The following is a 19,315-nucleotide window of genomic DNA, read 5'->3' as shown; positions in this document are numbered from 1 at the left end:
AATCTCCTTGCCGATCACGCGGTTATGAGCAAGGGGAGATGACAGAAAGGCCGAGGGTAGGAGGCGGAGCAAAAAGGGGAGGGGCGGAGCCGAAATGGAAGAAATCCAGGCTGGTGGGGCGGGGCAACGGCGTCAAGCTCCGCCTACTGACTTCAGCCCTTAGACGTCTGTGCTCTTCAATCTCCTTGCCGATCACGCGGTTATGAGCAAGGGGAGATGACAGAAAGGCCGAGGGAAGGAGGCGGAGCAAAAAGGGGAGGGGCGGAGCCGAAATGGAAGAAATCCAGGCTGGTGGGGCGGGGCAACGGCGTCAAGCTCCGCCTACTGACTTCAGCCCTTAGACCCGATAGGCCCATCTCGTCTGTTTTCTTCAACCTCCTTTTGCAGATCACGCGGTTATGAGCAAGGGGAGATGACAGACAGGCCGAGGGTAGGAGGCGGAGCAAAAAGGGGAGGGGCGGAGCCGAAATGGAAGAAATCCAGGCTGGCGGGGCGGGGCGGGGCGGGGCGGGGCTTTGGGAGGAGAGCGCGCGCGGGAATTGTCTGCAGGAAGGGAAATCGAAACTTAGGAGGATTCGTTTGGATTCGGGACCAGCAGCTGAGCAACAGCACCTGGGGGAAGAGTTCGCCTGGCGGCCCAGTCGCTCTTCAGAGATATTTGCTACGGTTCGTTTTAGCTGGACCGAATCGAGGAAGGTTAGATGAGTTATTTTCCCACCCTACCTCTGGACGTAGGAGTCGGGAGGGGAGGGAGAAGCAGGTCGAGTAGAGAGAGGATGTTGAAGGCAATGGGGAAGGTTGATGCTGGGGAGGGAGAGATTCAGGGGATGTGAAAGGATGGGGGGGGGGAAGAGTGTGTAGGGATGCTTGGTGAGGGTAGAAAGGAATTGGGGGGGGGGGGAGTGTGGAAGGATGATGCTGGCTGGGGGGAGAGATTCACAGGGATGTGAAAGGATAGGGGGAGGTATGGGAGGGATGATGGTGGCTGGGGGGGAGGCATTCAGGGAGGAGTGCAGAAGGATGGTGTTGGGTAAGGTAGCAGGGATTCTGCTGGAAGGATAAGGGGACGGGAGGAAAAGATGCAGAGAGAGAGTATGAATTGATAATTCTGGGTGGGGGAGAAATTCTGGAAGGATGATGGTAGCTGGGAGGAGTGGGAGGGATTCAGTTGGAGGGAGACAGGATGATGCTTGCTGGGTGTGGGAGATTCATCTGGAACAAGAAAGGATAATACGAGGTGAGGATTCAGCTAGTGGAAGTATGGAAGGAGGAGGGGGAGTGTAAGAATTCTTCTGGATAGACTAAAGGATGATAGACACGTGCTATGTGGAAAGATGCTGAGAAGGTGGGGTGGAGAAAGTGTTAAAGGATGTGGGGTGGGGTGCAGAGTGTGTGGAAGGATGCGGGGTAGGGGGAGTGGGATTTAGCTTGTATAATTATACTACAGCAAGAGGCCCTCACTGGATGCCCACCGAAAGGGTGGAAGGCCAGATTTTAGGACTCAGGCTGTAAAAATACCAGCTAGGTTTAAAAATCTATGACTGGCTGAGCATGGACTTGCTTTTCCTGCAAGTTAATATGTGTTCTACCCTAAGATCTATCCACTGGAATAGTGGCAGGCCAAACTACATAGCTTTGTGCAGCTGAAAAGCACTGACTAGGCCAGGTACAAATTGAATGTAGCACTTATTAAAATGGAGTTTGTCTTTCTATAAGATGAAACTTAGATCATAAGATAATAGAAAAAGGGGAAGTGAAACTGATATGCTAAGAATAAGATGTTCTGGCAGAAGAGAAAAACATGTTGACAAAAGAGGAAATTGCGAAATAACTTGCAATAGCTGGAACGGAAAGAGTTGGGTACAGAACAACAGATGGCAGGACACGACAGTTTAACCACAGAAATTGAGAAATAGTTGGAAAAAAACAGGTCCCAAAATAGGTCCAGCCATAGACTTCTATTGAGAGAAGAGAGTATAAAAGAAGGGTGATTTGGGCTTAATTTCGGAGTCCGTCCCCAACGCCTCGGAAGCAGCAGAGCTCCGGTCAGCTGAATTCAGAATTTGTCTGATGAATGTACCTGATTAAAATCTGATATGCAAATAAACTCTTCATTCTAAATGATGGTTTGTGGGCTTCACTTAATGATGAAAGGCTGTAAGTACAAATGCTTTTGTTGCATCCAGCAGCTATCTTTCACTGCATTGTAATCTGATTCCAGTTTGTCATAAGGCTGGTACCTTTTCCTTAGACCTAGCGTCTCTCTCAGTGGCAATTTCTCTTAGAACTTCACAACCCCCTGATTACCCCAGTACTAGTGTTATTTAGAGATGGAGTCAGATGGAGGTCACTCTAGCCTTCTTGGGGGGCTCGGGACCCCCCTATTCCCAACAAGCTAAAGGGAACGTAGGATGATGGTAGGGGTGGTGAGTGGGAGGGAGTGTTGGAAGATGATGCTGGGTGAGGGGCAGAGGAGAATGGGGAGTTAAGGCAATCTGCTAGAAATTGGAAGGATTACATGTGGAGAGCACAGGAGACTGGGGAAGCAAAGCATAAGGAGTGCAGGGGGGAGGAGTATAGGCTTTGTAAAGATCAAATGTGGCAGGTTGAAGAGAACTGGAGAGGAGGGAGTGGTGGCTTGGACAGATGTTGTGGAGTAACAAGGATCATGCCTGGAGCGTGTACCTGTATTATACAAAGCTGTTGGGATGCAAGGTTCCCAAGTTCTTTTCCAGTTGCATGGCTGCCATCATTCAGTCACATGTTTGGGAATTCCTAAAGGCTAAATTCAAGTCCCAGCACCTGACTCCTGCCACTTGGGTGTACTTACTTCCTCATATGCAAGTAGAGACATAGGTCTTGCCACAAACAGAGGGCATCAGCTTCTAATACAGGATTCTGTCACTGTACTTCAGTACAGAAGATTGCAAGTCAGATCTGTTCTGTGAGCATTAAAGCAGTGAGACTGCTGGCTCTGTTGAGCCACTTACCCCACCCCTTGCACTAGGACTTAGTCCCTATTTTCAGCCACTTCCACACTGGGTGTAGCAGCAGCTTTGTCACCAGCACACTAGAGGTGGCTGATCCACCAGTTTGCCCAAGATTACAGGTTCTCCTACAACCCATCTTGCACTCTGAGTTCTGCACCATGCCATTTAGCTTGCTCCCTCCAGGGCAATGTTTTCTCACACAGATTGTATAATGCCTTTGTATTGCTCCATGGTGCATCAGCGCCCGACTATTGCGTTCAGTTCTGGTCGCCATATCTCAAAAAAAATATAGCAGAACCTTTTTTTAAAGATTGGCGTTACATTGGCCACCCTCCAATCTTCCAGAACCACGCTTGATTTTAAAGATAAATGGCATATTACTAACAATAGTTCCGCCAGTTAATTTTTCAATTCTGTCAGTACTCTGGGATGAATACCATCCGGTCCTGGAGATTTGCTACTCTAGGTTAATAGAGATTTCATTCAGTTTCTCCAACTCGTCAGCCTTGAATACTATTTCTGGCACCGATATCTCCAAAATCTTCCTCAGTGAAGACTGAAGCAAAGAATTAATCTCTCCACTATGGCTTTGTCTTTCCTGATTGCCCCTTTTACCCTTCGATCATCTAACGGTCTAACCCATTCTTTTGTAAGCTTCTTGCTTTTAATATACCTAAAAAAATGTTTACTATGTGTTTTTGCCTACAACGCAGTCTTTTTTTCAAAGTCCCTTTTTGCCTTCCTTATCAGTGCTTTGCTTATCAGCTAGGTATTATTAGGAAAGGAATGGAAAACAAAAGCGAGAACGTTAGAATGCCTTTGTATCGGTCCATGGTATGACCGAACCTCGAATATTGTGTTCAATTCTGGTCACCACATCTCAAACAGATATAGTGGAATTAGAAAAGGTACAGAGAAGGGCGATGACAATGATAAAGGGGATGGGACGACTTCCCTATGAGAAAAGGCTGAAGCATCTAGGGCGCTTCAGCTTGGAGAAAAGACGACCGAGGGTAAATATGATAGAGGTCTATAAAATAATGAGTGGAGCAGGTAGACGTAAATTGTTTACTATTTCCAAAAATACTAGGACTATGGGGTATGCAATGAAGATACAAAGTAGTAAATTTAATACGAATCGGAGAAAATTTTCTTTCCTCAACATGTAATTAAACTCTGGAATTCATTGTGAGAGAATGTGGTAAAGGCGGTTAGCTTAGCGGGGTGTAAAAAATGTCTGGATGGCTTCCTAAAGGAAAAGTCCATAGACCATTATTAAATGGGGAAAATCCACTGCTTAATTCTGGGATAAGCAGCATAAAATGTATTGAACTTTTTCAGGATCTTGCCAGGTATTTGTGACCTGGATTGGCCACTGATGGAAACAGGATGCTGGGCTTGATAGGCCTTTTGTCTGTCACAGTGTGGCAATACTTATGTACTTATAAGAGCAACCAAAGTGATAAAGGGGATGGAACTCTTCTCATATGAGGAAAGGCTAAAGAGGTTAGGGCTCTTCAGCTTGGAAAAGAGACGGATGAGGGGAGATATGATTTGAGTTCTACAAAATCCTGAGTAGAAGTAAATCAATTTTTTTTACTCGTTCCAACAGTACAAAGACTAAGGGACACTTGATGTTAAATGGAAATCCTTTTAAAACAAATAGGAGGAAATATTTTTTCACTCAATGAATAGTTAAGCTCTGGAACTCTGCGCCAGAGGATTTGGTAACAGCGGTTAGCATATCTGGGTTAAAAAAAAAAAAAGTTTGGACAAATTCCTGCAGGAAAAGTCCATAGTCTGCTATTGAGACAGAAATGGGAAGCAACCGCTTGCCCTGGGATTTGTAGTATGAAGTGTTGCCACAATTTGGGTTTCTGCCAGGTACTTGTGATCTGGTTTGGCCACTGTTTGGTAAACAGGATACTAGGGCTAGATGGACCATTGGTCTGACCCACTATGGCTACTCTTATGTTCTTATCAAAAGAGCATATTAATTTTCTTTCCAAACTGTTTGTCACAGTCAATACAACACTTATAAACCACTAGTTTCCCCAAAAAGGGTTCACTGTGGTGTACAAAAGTAGAAATTAAAAGGCCAACTTGTCATACAATACTTAACCATAATATAAAACCTTCCAAATCTAAACAGATTCTTGAAGTCACTCAAATACTAAATAACTCAACTCAGTTCTTATAGTTAGCGGGAGTTAAATCCCACTAGTATTACTTGTTTCCAGCATTATCCAGAGTGTTCTAGTTTGTGAAGTGAATGCTTACTTTTTTTTTTCTTTGCAGTATTTGAGCAATGGGTAGACCCCGGAAGGCCGCATCAACTGGAGCAAACCCTTCTTCTCCGGGAGTGAGAACCAGCACTCCTGAACTGAAGTCAGCCTCCAGGTCCTCCTCTGCTTCCACAGCCTCAAAGTCATCTGTATCTACTTCAGTGAGCAATTCGCATTCAACAGCATCTCTTAGTGCTCCCACCACTAGCAGAAAGGGGGCAGCGACCCCAGCAGGTAACCCAAAAGGCAGGGGAGCAGTGCCACGAGCTTCTCAAGTCAAGTTCACTGACACAGCCAGAGGTGATTCTGGAGACTTCAAAAATAATCAGGAAAAACTACCCAATGTAGCTTCTAGCACCAGAGCAGCTAATGTTACCAACATCAAAGGGGACAGCCTCAGAAAAGGCACTGCTGCATCCAGCCAACTAAGCAAGGAGACTGTGATGAAGATTGAGAAGGAAACCCGTGGCCAGCGGAACAACCCCAAGTGGTATGAAGAGAGGGAGAATCGTATTACAGCTTCCATGGCCCACAAGATAGCAAATAGCAAATACGTAAACGAGAAGAGCACAGAGGTACCCCAGTCTTACCTGAAGGCCGTGGTGAATGAAGGGCCCCGGGTGCAGACCCCGGCTATGTCATGGGGCATCAAGAATGAAAAGACAGCCATAAAGGAGTACGAGGAACTGACGTCCAAAAAAGCTGGAAAGGACGTGAAAGTGGAAGAGTGTGGCCTCTTCATTCACCCAGATAAGAGCTGGCTTGCAGCCAGCCCCGATGGCATTGTCCATGATGGCACCTCGGGTAAGCCGGTCAAGCTTTTGGAGGTCAAGTGCCCCTACAAGCACAGAGATCACACAGTGAAAGATGCCTGTAAGGATGCGTCTTTCTGCCTTGAAAAGAATGGCGATACCTATGCCCTGAAGAAAGATCACTCCTACTACAGCCAGGTGCAATGCCAGCTGGCAGCCACTGGACTGGCCAAAGCGGATTTTGTGGTTCACACCAAGAAAGAGACCGCTGTTGCCCCAGTAGAATTTGATGCCAAGTTCTGGGAGAAGACAGAGCCCAAGCTGGAGAAATTCTACTATGAGGCTGTAATCCCCCATCTGGAAAGGAAGAATCCTGTGTATCTCCCAGAAGAATGATGTACTGATCCTGCATACCTACATCTCAGGGGCAGGGTAGACCTCTCCCCTTTTCATTTAGTCAGAAATACTCTGCAGTTAAGCTGGGCTTCAAGTCCTTGCATTCGCTTCAGATCTATGGCCAGTGGATACAGAAACCAGGCAATGCAAAGCCACAAGTGCTGTAAACATGGCCTGTGTCAGAGCACGAGCAAACCTTGTCATGGGAACGGGCAGCAGGAAAAGTTTGTTTAGTTTTCTGTTTGGATGTTGAAGGAGGAGTCAAAACAAAAATTTGAAATAATGTTGTAGTTCTTAGAAAACTGTTTTCTAAACTTATATGTTTCAAAGCTTCTTGGCAGAGCAGCGACCAATAAATCCTCTTAAACAGTTACTGATGTCCATCTTCCTTCAGCCTCAGAAGTACTATTAATTAACCAAATATGCAAGAGTGATTTGGGAAGGCTTTGGACTAAGAGTGGGCAGTGTCTTATTGGTCACATTCCTGGCATGCAAGCGTATCGTGCACCAAATCCCCCCCCCCCCCCCCCCACACACACACAGTATCTTCCTCTTAATCCCTTCCCCTCCCTCACACACATGCCCAGCCACTGCACGAAAATGTCTGGGTTTTTTTTTTTTTTGTTACATTTGTACCCCGTACTTTCCCACTCGTGGCAGGCAATGGAGGGTTAAGTGACTTGCCCAGAGTCAAGGAGCTGCCTGTGCAGGGAATTGAACTCAGTTTCTCAGTTCCCCAGGACCAAAGTTCACCACCCTAACCACTAGGCCACTCCTCCTCTGGATTGCTCTCATAGTGCTTTAAATTTTCAGACTGTGACCTGAATCTTTATAGAACTTGACGCAGGAGGGCTGCAGGCACAGGTGGCGGTGGGTCAGAATCAGGTCACTACCTTGCTAAAAATCATTAGGAAGCCTTTATTTGATGGTTGGAAAAGTGAGAGAGATACTTGCACTTTCTAATGCTGTTGTCTGCAAGATCTGAGGCAACATCATGTCCACAAATCTGATTAAGATTCATTTGACCAGGGCTCATGAATAAACTGAGCAGTTTGGGGATGGGTCACAAGGTAGAGTGAAGAGAATTAGAAACTGGTTGGCTGGCAGATGGGGGGTAGTAAATGGAATTCATTCAAGAAAGAAAGGGGCTTCAGGGATCCATTCTATTCAGTGGCTTTGAACGCTAATACCAAGGGGTTAAAAGGGAGAGTTTGCCTTTTTGTGGATGACATTAAAGATTTGCAACAGAGTAGATATGCCGGAGGGAGAGGACAACATGAGAAGTGATGTATAAAAACCACAAACAACGGTTGATTTTTTTTTTTTTGGGGGGGGGGGGGGGTACAGAAATCGCTGTATGCAATAGGAGGAGAAGCTGATCTAGATTGATGGTGGGCAAAGTCAGAAGGACACTGGGCTGCATAGAGAGAACATAACCAGCAGAAGAAAGGAGGTGGTGAGGCCCCACTTGCAGTACTGGGTTCAGTTTTGGAAGCCGTATCTCACAAATGATCTCAAAAGATTTGCCAAACAGTAGGGGGTCTGTGCTAGAAGCTGCATGAAAAGAGACTTAAAGAGGGCCAGGATAGTATTAATGAACAAATATTTTTCAAAGATGAGGACACGAAATGTAGAAGCAACATCAAGAAAGTCCTTTTTCATGAAAGGATGACCTGGAGGTGGTGAGGAGAAAAGCAGTGATGGAATTCTAAAAGGCATGGAATCGACACTAAGTACCTGCTATCCGGCCTGCAGCAGTCGGTCATTTTTTTAAACGCTGAGCATCACAGGCAGAATTAGCCCCGGATACTGAATGCCAGACTGTGTTTGGGCAGCGGCATTGAAGATCTAAGGCTAATTAAAACTGCACAGGACACTGGAGCTTACGTGAATCCCTCCCGGCTGATAATCCATCAGGACCACCTAAGTAGAAAGTACTTCCCTCAATCCTCCCCAATCCCTACACACCAGACCAGCCCTCCCCTCCGAAGCCTACTTTTTATAATCCCTGGTGGTCTAGTGGGGTCCTACAGCTAGAAGTGATGCCCATTGCAGCTCCTTGCACAAAATGGATGCTGTGACCTCTAGCAGCAGGTCTCACAGAACTATGAGACGTCACTGGGGATCCCGGTGGGCATTTTATGCGAGGAGCTGCAACAAGCAGGAGCGAGTGGGCATCGTTTCTGCCCGTAGGACTTCACAAGATCACCAGGGAGAGCTGGTTGCTACCCAGGCATTGGCTAATATTCAAACCAGTGTCCGCTTAGCTCCATGGCTAGCTACTAGTCCCAGCTCTGTTCAGGCTTTGCCCACAGACTGCCACAGTGCAGAGGTGGGTAGTGGTGACATTCAGTGGCTCCGTTCGCTTAACTGCCTCAGACTAGAGCTGGTTAGGCAGCTACATACTATTTAACCAGACAGATCCTTCAATGACTCACAATTCAAAAAGACAGAGCGGTGGGTTCAACTCCCGCCATCTGACATCGTTCACTATGTTATTACCAGCTGGCAATGTTCTAATCTAGACACACTATTAGAGGGAAACCCTGGATTTCTAATTAATTTCCCAAGTTCTGGAAAGAGAAGAGCTGTGAGCTGAGTCATGTTCTGCTTCAGAGACTCAAGGGTAGATTATAGCAAAATATAAGCCATGGAATTTTTTTTAATGCCCAGCCCATCTCTCCCTCCTCCTGCCTCCCCCGTGATGGCTCAGCTTTCAGCACGGTGTGTCTGAGCCACTGCACAGCTCAATGCCCTGCTCCATTCCCGCTCCCTCCTGCAGCACAGACCTGCCCCTCAGTAACACAGGAAGTTATGTGTAGGAGGGGACAAATTTCTACTTCCCTGGTGGCCCACAGTACAGTTTTCCCTTCCCTTTGTGTTCCTGACTCCTGGCAGACACTCGGCCCACCAGAGCATGCCTGATAGCACAGTCCACTCCTGAGAGACCCCCTTTCCCACTTTCTCTAGCCAGGAAAAAGAAGACTTCAATGCACAGACTTCTCACCAGATTTTATTTACAAGTGCAACGTTTTTCTCAAAAGTCATAGCTGGTTGGTTAATCAGTTTAGATTTAATTTCCCAAATTGATTTCTCACTCTCTGTGCACAGGATCAGTCTTTCACTTGTGGGGTAGAGGGCTGGGCACAAGAGCGTAAGGTGCCTTTGCCTTAAAAGTAATACATTAGAGACAAATCGGTTGCCTGCATCCATGCAGCACATGGCCTGAGGCAGCTTCGGAAGTGCAAAGATGTGCAGCCTCCCCTCCCCCACCACACAGCACCGTCTGCTTCTGCTGGTCACTATTCTTTTCTTAAATTTGACAAATGAAGAATCCAATTTGAGATGCAGGTTGCATTACGGAGAAAGGAAAACACTCGATGACCCTGCTACCCCCTCATACTGTGAGGAAAGCCCCAGAGACAGGGACTCGGCCTTCTCCCCAGAATGTTGTCTGCATTGAGACTCAATAGATAAACTTGCGGGCTGACTTCACAACCTTCCAGCACCCTCTACATTTCTGTCCTTCTGCAAGAACATTCGCAGCAGCATCGGGCCCTGGAAGCCAGCTCCAGGGTTGAGTCTGCTGCTGGTCTATGTTTGAGCTGCCTCCATCTGCTCACCACGGGATCACTGCTAGTCCTCTCCCCTTCACAAGCCACGCACTGCAATAGAAATAAAACTTGGGTTCCAGCGCTGCCCCTGGCTCCATCATGACATCTCCTCTATAAAAACCCTTCCTTGCGGAACTGCTCATGTAACATGTCACGGTATTCATCGAAGCCGCCCTCGATACGGGTTACAGATGCATTCTCACACACCCACAGCTCTTGGCACACCAACCTAATGAAACGTTCATCATGAGACACCAGGATGACACCACCCTGAAAGAGAAACAAGACAAAACCAGTTGTAGAACAAGTGGAAGCCACAGGCCCCTGCTCTGCGACAGACCCAGGGCCCCAGCACAGAAAAACTGCCTCTCCCATAACCTCTACCTCAAACCTGTAAGTATACCACGCAAGAGGTTAGGCTAATTCCCAACACCATGACCCCCCCCCCTACTCGCAAAAGCAAAGCACCTCACTAGATTTCATACCCGGAATTTATTCAGGGCCTTGCCCAGTGCCTCTATGGTCTCCATGTCCAAGTGGTTTGTCGGTTCATCCAGGACGTAAAAGTTGGGGCTGGAACAGGAGAAAAGAGACAGTCAGCGAAAGGCTCCAGAGAAAGAAGTTGGCAGATTAGAGTCTCTAGCATCAGCAGTTGATTACAGAGCAATACCACAGGATGCCACTTCCCCATCCCTTGCACCCTTTGGAAACTGGCCTAAGAGCTCAACAGCAGTGCTGGAACCCTCCTCCTTTCCCCCACTACATGAGCACAGAAGAAGCCAAGTACCCAATCCCAAGGACCTTCGTTTCTTTTCAGCTCCACGGGAGTAGAATTCCCAAAACCCTCCCCATCATAAGAGTGAGCTTGGTCACCGGGAGTCTTCAAATCATAGCCCACTTGAAGAAGGCAGCAGCATCCCTAGAGATTCTCAGCCCACATCTTCAGATACTGTCCTTGTTGCTTTGTTTCGTAAGATCAGAGCCGAATTCTCGGGGACACCCTAGAGTTAATTTTGTTTGAGAAATAGAAAATTGCTTAGGGATACAGAATGGGCCCAGTTTTACCTACAGTGGGACTCAGGACACCTTCCTGCCACTTACCATGACATCGTCATCTGTGCAAAGGCCACACGGCTTTTCTGTCCTCCAGACAAACTGGCTGTGGGTCGGACTGCCAATTCCCCCGAGATCCCAAATCTGCCCAGCTGGTGCCGATACTCCTCCTCAGTCTTCCCTGGAAGATAGAAACATGTCTGAAGCGGCAAGGGAAGATAAGAGAGGCAGGCGAATGGAGACATAATAGTGGAAGGGAGCAATGAAGTCAGGGGAATTGCAGAAAGGAGCCAGGAAGGGGAAAGGCCGCTGCCTACAGGCAGACAGTACTAGTGGGGGAAGGGGATTAAGTGCTGCAAGATCCCTCCCCAGCCCTGCAGGATATCTAGCAGAGAGATACCAGGTGCCTTCACCTGCCGTATAGTCTGCACTCACCAGGGAAGCGTTTGGCCAGCAGCTCCAAGGGACTGATATTAAGATCCAGCTGATCCACATGGTGCTGACTGAAGTAACCAATCTTCAGGTTCCTAAAGAGACAAAGTCGCTAGCACTGGTTTCAGGTTCAGGCATTCATAAAAACCGGGAACATAATGGCAGGAAAAGACAACCATGCCTATCTTAATCTGCCCAACCCTACACCTGGATCCTCTGTGCTTATCCCAGGCTTTCTTGGATTCAGGTACAGTTGTCTCACTGAGAGGCTCTTCATTACATCCTCTACCCTTTCTAGAAAGAAGTATTTCCTTATATTACTCCCGAGTCTGCCCCCCTTTCATTCTCATCATATAAAAAACAAAATTACAGAGCATATACATATGAATGGATTAATGAGACAAAGCCAACATGGATTTAGTGAAGGGAAATCTTGCCTCACCAATCTACTACATTTCTTTGAAGGGGTGAACAAACGTGGATAAAGGTGAGCACTGTGCATAAAAGCACCTCATTAAAGATTCCTGAGGAATTAGAGTCATGAGAAAACAAACGGGTTAAATGGTCAGTATTCTCAATGGAGAAGGGTAGATAGTGGGGTTCCCCAGGGGTCTGTGCTGGGACCACTGCTTTTCAATATATTTATAAATGATCTAGAGATGGGAGTAACTAGTGAGGTAATTGAATTTGCTGATGACACAAAGTTATTCAAAGGATTGTGAAAAATTGCAAGAGGACTTTACGAGACTGGGCACCCAAATGGAAGATGACATTTAATGTGAACAAGTGCAAAGTGATGCATGTAGGAAAGAGGAACCTAAACCATAGCTACATGATGCAAAGGTTCCCATTAAGAGTCACGCCCAGGAAAAGAATCTAGGTATAATTGTTGATGATACGTTGAAACCCTCTGCTCGGTGTGCTGCTGTGGCTAAGAAAGCAAATACAATGTTAGGTATTATTAGGAAGGGAATGGACATCAAAACTGAGAATTTTATAATGCCTTTGTATCGCTCAATGGTGCAACCTCATCTTGAGTATTGTGTTCAATGGCGGAGGAGTGGCCTAGTGGTTAGGGTGGTGGACTTTGGTCCTGGGGAACTGAGTTCGATTCCCGGCACAGGCAGCTCCTTGTTACTCTGGGCAAGTCATTTAACCCTCCATTGCCTGCCGCATAGAGCCTGCCATGAGTGGGAAAAGTGCGGGGTACAAATGTAACAAAAAAAAAAAATTCTGGTCACCCTATCTCAAAAAAGATATAGCGGAATTAGAAAAGATTCAAAGAAGAGCAACCAAAATGATAAAGGGATGAACTCCTCTCATCTGAGGAAAGGATGAAGAGTTTAAGGCTCTTCAGTTTGGAAGAGAGACAGCTGAGGGGAGATATGATTGAGGTCTATAAAATCCTGAGTTGTGTAGAACGAGTAGAAGTGAATCGATTTTTTACTCTTTCAAAAAAGTATAAAGATCAGGGGACACTGAATAAAATTACATTGTTAAATAGAAAAAAATATTTTTTCACTCAGCAAATAGTTAAGCTCTGGAACTCTTGCCAGAGGATGTAGAAACAGCAGTTAGTGTATCTGGGTTTAAAAAAGGTTTGGACAAGTTCCTGAAGGAAAAGTCCATAGTCTCATTCATGGGGAAGCCACTGCTTGCCCTGGGATTGGCATGGAATGTTGCTACTATTTAGGTTTCTGCCAGGTACTTGTGATCCGGATTGGATACTGTTGGGAAACAGGATACTGGGCTAGATGGACCATCGGTCCAACCCAGTATGGCAATTCTTGTGTTCTTAAGACTCTGTGGAAGGTGAGGAGCATGAACAAAACGGGTGGCAATCTGGCTTGGAGAGACAGGGAACAGGACGATGGGAGTTTAGACTGACTAAGATAGAGCTGAGGAATCAGACTTGCCTTTAGTGTGATTTAATAGCTACACAGGAAGCATCACTTCAGGGGGACCTCCCTTTGTTTCATTGCCTGAGGCAGTAGCCACTTTGTCTGGCCCCTGCTTGAACACTAGTGAAGATCACTGCCTTAAATTTGTACCACTTCCTCGGGTTTTTGCAGTATTAAATCTCAGCTGCCACTCGACCATTTCTCAAGCTTCAGGTACAACCCTCTGTTTCCCACCTTTTGCAGATTTTGGTATCTCATTGCTTATGACAGCTTTGAAAGTAACCAGACCAAGGACTGACCCCTGTAGTACACCACAGGTAATGCACATTCCAAACAGAAACAGCAGAAACCCCTATCAATAAATATTTACAGAAACTGGATGGAGGTGCAAAACAAGACAGAGCAGAGGATGAGTTTACCTATGTGCATGGCGGATCCCTCTGACAGGGGCAAGGTCTCCCATCAAAATTCTTAACATTGTGGACTTCCCAGCTCCATTTTCACCCACCTGGGAGGGGGGAGAGAGAGAGAAACAACATGCATCACTGACTCAGACACTGACTGGGGGGGTGGGGGGGAGGGAAGGATGTGCATGCATTATACCTTGTGTCCTGTCTCACTCAGAGCTGCTGAGGTCCCAGAGTTCAACATATTGCACCAGTAGGAACAGAGGAGACCAACAGGTTTCAGTACTGGAGAGGACATTATGTTGTAGCATATAGAAAGTATCAGTGTACATACCACACATATTCGAGACTCCAGATCCGCCGAGACGGAGAGATTCTTAAAGACATGCTGTCCAGAAGGGTAAGAAAAGTCCACTTCGTCCAGCTGCAGGATTGGAGGAGAGAACTTCTCGAAGCCGTCGGGGAACCTACAGAAAGATGAATCCTTGCAGACTGAGATCATCAACCACAGAGGGAAGGGGAAGAAGACAGGTAGGCAAGATGCTGGAGCTGCAGAGAAAGGAGAGCCTTCCCCTGCTGTTACAAAGATTTGGGGTGGAGGGAATGGGGAGAAAATATGTTGCCTCTGCTGTTTTGGGGAGGTGGGGTCAGCCCTTGCCCGAGGTAGGGAAAGTGATCCTCCCGCAGGCAGCTATACAGAGAGGAAGCCACTTTTCACTGAAAAAGAGATTTGGGGGGGGGGGGGTGCACAAAGAAAGCAAGAGCTTCCCCTCCTCCCCCCTTTGCAGCCACAAAGATAGGAGAGTAGGGCTGCACCAAAGAAATGGAGAACCAGCTGCTGCAACCATAAGGGAAGAGAAGTGATGGAAAGAGACAGGCCTCACACACTGCTGCTGCAAACAGATTGGGGGGGAGGGGGAAGAGGGGGCAGGGGGAGCACTGGAAAACCTCCTCCTGTTCGTGCCACAATAGGGGAGTCAAAGATCTCCCACCATACTGTTGGAGAGACAGGAGAATGATCGAGACCCCTACTTAATGTCAAAGGAATGGGGGGCAAGGGGAAATGACCCCCCCCCCACACACACACACACAACAGCAACAACCCAAGACTGGAGTAATAAAAAGACTGCCTGTCCCCAGTGCTGCTGCTATAGGAACAATGGGGAGGGAGGGGAAGAATATGAGCATCCCCCCCCCCCCCAGGAGGAGAGGAACAGAGGAATCTGATTCTGCAGAATAGCAGAGATGGGGTGGGGGAACGTAAGCCATCCCACTGCAGCAACATTGGTGGTGGTGGGGGAGGAAGAGAGTGAGTCTGGGCGAGAGGAGCTGGTCTGCAGAACACAAAAGTCTTACCTGAGCACCACCTCAGACTCCTTTTCTACTGGCTTTAGTTCAGGTCTAGAACAGAGAAGAGAACAAAAAACATGTCCAACTCTGATCCACGACAGACATTCTGCTAGAGTAATATTAAATTATCTGAAGACGTTTAAAAACATCAACCACCACAGAGCATCCAGGTCTCACTGAGGAAGCAGAAGGATGGAAGAAAGGAAAGAATGCAGAAGGGTAATGGTGGAGACTGAAGAATGGGGAGAGAGATTAGGGACAGCGGTGAAGAGAAGCCAGCTAAGAAGTCCAGCATTTGGTGGATACTCACAGCTTTTCCAACAGTTTGAGTTTACTCTGAACCTGTGATGCCCGGTTCGCGTTGTAGCGGAACCGGTCAATGAAGACCTAGAAAAAGAGATCATGAGAATTTTAGGGTTCATGGAATAAATGGCGAAATTTAGACTTGCCTATTAATTTCTTTTCCTTGAATCCTGCTAGACTAGTTCAGAGTTTGTCACCCTGCCAGCAGATGGAGACAGAAAGCATAGCCTTTGCAGTGACATCACTACCTATATGAGGCTGTGAATTCAGGACATTTGCCAATATTCTGTGTGTCCAGCAGTTGGTGTAACGTCTTGATCTGGTGTAGCAGGATTGAGATGCTCCCTGGGCTCAGTTTGAGCAGATATGCTCACTAGAAAATATTCTCCCCTTCCCCCAATAATGAGTTCATGCATTATCTGCATATGATCTGAGTAGTAATGCTGAGCTCTATCTGATGTGCATTGTGTAGTAGGTAGCCTGCATTACCTGGACCTACTCTGAGAATTGATACTATGCTTCTTAACCTACTATATCAAAGTGCACTTTAAATCTAGACTGAAAGCCCAGCTCTTTAACATTGCTTTTGACTCGTAACCACTTGTAACCACTCGCCTCCACCTACCCTCCTCTCCTCCTTCCTGTACACATTAATTGATTTGATTTGCTTACTTTATTTATTTTTTGTCTATTAGATTGTAAGCTCTTTGAGCAGGGACTGTCTTTCTTCTATGTTTGTGCAGTGCTGCGTACGCTTTGTAGCTCTATAGAAATGCTAAATAGTAGTAGTAGTAGTAGTAGGTAACAAAAGAACAAAATACCACAATAGAAATACTGCAATCACAATACAATAATAACCCCACCAGGGCAACCCAAAAACCATGCTAGCCAGACCAAACCATCTTACCTAATTTAGACACAGCATCACAAATTATTTTTCAGATGAAGAACTACTAGAGCTGCCTAATGGCCAAACACATTCTGAAACAAACTTTCAGCATCTTGGAAAAGTTAAAAGAGTTTATGATTAAACAAGCCTTACGGCTTTGCAACTTATGGAGTCTGTTATCAATAGCTGTGGGAGAGTATGATGGGGGTTAATGTTGCATTGTTGTATCGTTACATTAACGGGGGAGGGGGGGTGAGGGAAGGAAATTATGATTTATAGGAGGTGGGTAGCCCAGTGGGGGGTTGTATTGGACTCTGATGTTTAATCATTGGTTGTTAACTTTTATGATGGGGGGGGAGGTAAATGTTATACTAGTTTGATGACAAATGGTGCTTTTGAGTATTACTATGTGTATTCTGCTTTTACACGTGAGTGTGTTTTTTGAAGCTTTTCTATTTGTGAAGTGTTAATATTGGATTGTCGTCAATAAAAAAGCTCTCTATACTGACACTGTACATGACCTGGATATGCTTGTGTAATGATGTTACCTGGATATGCTCTCTATATTGATGCTATATGACCTGGATATGCTTGTATACTGATGCAGTGCACGACCTGGATATGCTTGTGTACTGATGAGTATGTTACCAGGATATGCTCTCTATGTTGATGCATATATGACCTGGATATGCTTGTATACTGACGCTGTACGTGACCTGGATATGCTTGTGTACTGATCTAGTATGTTACCTGGAAATACTCTCTATATTGACATGAATATGACCTGAATATGCTTTTGTAATGATGTTACCTGGATACGCTCTCTACATTGACGCTGTATATGACCTGAATATGCTTGTGTAATGATGTTACCTGGATACGCTCTCTATACTGACACTGTACATGACCTGGATATGCTTGTGTACTGATGAGTATGTTACCTGGAAATACTCTCTACACTGACATGAATATGACCTGAATATGCTTGTGTAATGATGTTACCTGGATACGCTCTCTACATTGACGCTGTATATGACCTGAATATGCTTGTGTAATGATGTTACCTGGATACGCTCTCTACATTGACGCTGTATATGACCTGAATATGCTTGTGTAATGATGTTACCTGGATACGCTCTCTATACTGACACTGTACATGACCTGGATATGCTTGTGTACTGATGAGTATGTTACCAGGATATGCTCTCTATGTTGATGCATATATGACCTGGATATGCTTGTATACTGACGCTGTACATGACCTGGATATGCTTGTGTACTGATGTAGTATGTTACCTGGAAATACTCTCTATATTGACATGAATATGACCTGAATATGCTTGTGTAATGATGTTACCTGGATACGCTCTCTACATTGACGCTGTATATGACCTGGATATGCTTGTGTACTGATGTAGTATGTTACCTGGAAATACTCTCTATATTGACTTGAATATGACCTGGATATGATTGTATAATGATGTTACCTGGATATGCTCTCTATACTGACACTGTACATGACCTGGATATGATTGTATAATGATGTTACCTGGAAATACTCTCTATATTGACGTGAATATGACCTGGATATGCTTGTATACTGACACTGTACATGACCTGGATATGCTTGTGTAATGATGTTACCTGGATATGCTCTCTATATTGATGCTATATGACCTGGATATGCTTGTATACTGATGCAGTGCACGACCTGGATATGCTTTCTGTACTGACACTGTACATGACCTGGATGTGCTTGTGTACTGATGAGTATGTTACCAGGATATGCTCTCTATGTTGATGCATATATGACCTGGATATGCTTGTATACTGATCTAGTATGTTACCTGGAAATACTCTCTATATTGACATGAATATGACCTGAATATGCTTGTGTAATGATGTTACCTGGATACGCTCTCTACAATGACGCTGTATATGACCTGGATATGCTCTCTATACTGACACTGTACATGACCTGGATATGATTGTATAATGATGTTACCTGGATATGCTCTCTATATTGATGCTGTGCCTCGTACTCCCGCTGCTGGTTTTTCAGCCTCTCCTCCTTAATCTTGATAAAGTTCTCAAAGTCTCCTCGGTATGTGTCCAGTCTTTGGCTGTGGAGATGTATGATATCTGTGGCCACAGCATTCAGAAAATTTCTGTCATGAGACACAACTAAAATGGTGGACTGCCATGTCTGGAAAACAGGAAAAGGAGAACTAAGGGATAAGGAAAAAGGTTCAGGACCATTCCCAAACAGAAAGACACACCCAAGCAAGTGTACGGACAGGACGCACCAGCTTGACTTCCTGTGCCACACCAAAAGGTTAAAAGGGACACTGTCACAAGGAGACATATACACCTCATTTCAAAAAGAATGGACCTGTGGCAGGTTATTACATCTCTAACTGATGTAATAACCACCTTTTTGATACTGCTTTTAACCCTTACTCACTTGTTTAGTACCCATGTTTTATCATTCCCACCTTATTAATTCCCTTATCTCTTGTTTGTCCTGTTTGTCCTAATTAGATTGTAAGCTCTGTCGAGCAGGGACTGTCTCTTCATGTTCAAGTGTACAGCGCTGCGTACATCTAGTAGCGCTATAGAAATGATAAGTAGCAGTAGTAACAGGATTAACATGACTGTACAACGTTTATGTCCTGTTTCTTTAAATTTACAAACAATCCAACACCTGAAACTAACATCATGAGAAAATAAGGGAAATGAAATCAGAACTTCACCAGCTGCTGGAAATTGAGTAACAGCCCAACAATTTATGCTAATGAACTTATTTTTTCACCAGTAGCTGCTAGCAGTGCATTTTCAACCTCTAGATGGATGGTGTCGAGGCCATACAGAGAAGTGGTAAAGGAAGGAAGCAGCAGCTGAAAATCACCAGAATCTGTTTAAGCCTAAAGCAGCAGCTGCCAT

The 19,315-nt window shown here is 45.6% G+C and overlaps 2 protein-coding genes across 3 annotated transcripts in view; one reads left to right on the top strand and one right to left on the bottom strand.

Annotated features, from left to right (window-relative positions):
• Nucleotides 1-509: 509 nt before the first annotated feature.
• Nucleotides 510-6,796, top strand: LOC115478581. 2 transcript variants are annotated; one of them, XM_030216047.1, is made up of 2 exons: nucleotides 510-697; nucleotides 5,289-6,796. In XM_030216047.1, the coding sequence occupies exon 2, from the start codon at nucleotides 5,299-5,301 to the stop codon at nucleotides 6,421-6,423; it is 1,125 nt and encodes a 374-aa protein (XP_030071907.1). In that variant the 5' UTR covers nucleotides 510-697; nucleotides 5,289-5,298; the 3' UTR covers nucleotides 6,424-6,796. The 2 variants fall into 2 exon arrangements, with proteins under 2 accessions (XP_030071907.1, XP_030071909.1); XM_030216049.1 differs by having other exon boundaries at nucleotides 510-742; nucleotides 5,290-6,796.
• A 2,622-nt stretch (nucleotides 6,797-9,418) lies between these two features.
• The window catches only part of ABCF3 (ATP binding cassette subfamily F member 3), a 33,137-nt gene continuing 23,240 nt past the window's right edge, over nucleotides 9,419-19,315 (bottom strand). Inside the window, exons 13-21 of the mRNA XM_030216454.1 lie at nucleotides 18,378-18,578; nucleotides 15,491-15,567; nucleotides 15,187-15,231; nucleotides 14,165-14,297; nucleotides 13,843-13,931; nucleotides 11,526-11,617; nucleotides 11,139-11,271; nucleotides 10,523-10,610; nucleotides 9,419-10,307 (exon numbers count right to left, since the gene is read on the bottom strand). Coding sequence (XP_030072314.1) covers nucleotides 10,149-10,307; nucleotides 10,523-10,610; nucleotides 11,139-11,271; nucleotides 11,526-11,617; nucleotides 13,843-13,931; nucleotides 14,165-14,297; nucleotides 15,187-15,231; nucleotides 15,491-15,567; nucleotides 18,378-18,578 — 1,017 coding nt within the window. The 3' untranslated portion in view covers nucleotides 9,419-10,148. The remainder of the gene's footprint in view (nucleotides 10,308-10,522; nucleotides 10,611-11,138; nucleotides 11,272-11,525; nucleotides 11,618-13,842; nucleotides 13,932-14,164; nucleotides 14,298-15,186; nucleotides 15,232-15,490; nucleotides 15,568-18,377; nucleotides 18,579-19,315) is intronic.

The sequence above is a fragment of the Microcaecilia unicolor genome, chromosome 10, assembly GCF_901765095.1.
Source record: "Microcaecilia unicolor chromosome 10, aMicUni1.1, whole genome shotgun sequence".
NCBI classification, from domain to species: Eukaryota; Metazoa; Chordata; class Amphibia; order Gymnophiona; family Siphonopidae; genus Microcaecilia; species Microcaecilia unicolor.
Note: the sequence above shows the minus strand (reverse complement) of the source record. Positions and strands in the feature narration are given on the sequence as shown.

What these genes read in the sequence shown, in the direction of transcription:
- LOC115478581 (XM_030216047.1), top strand. Translation starts at nt 5,299, where the DNA reads ATGGGTAGACCCCGGAAGGCCGCATCAACTGGAGCAAACCCTTCTTCT.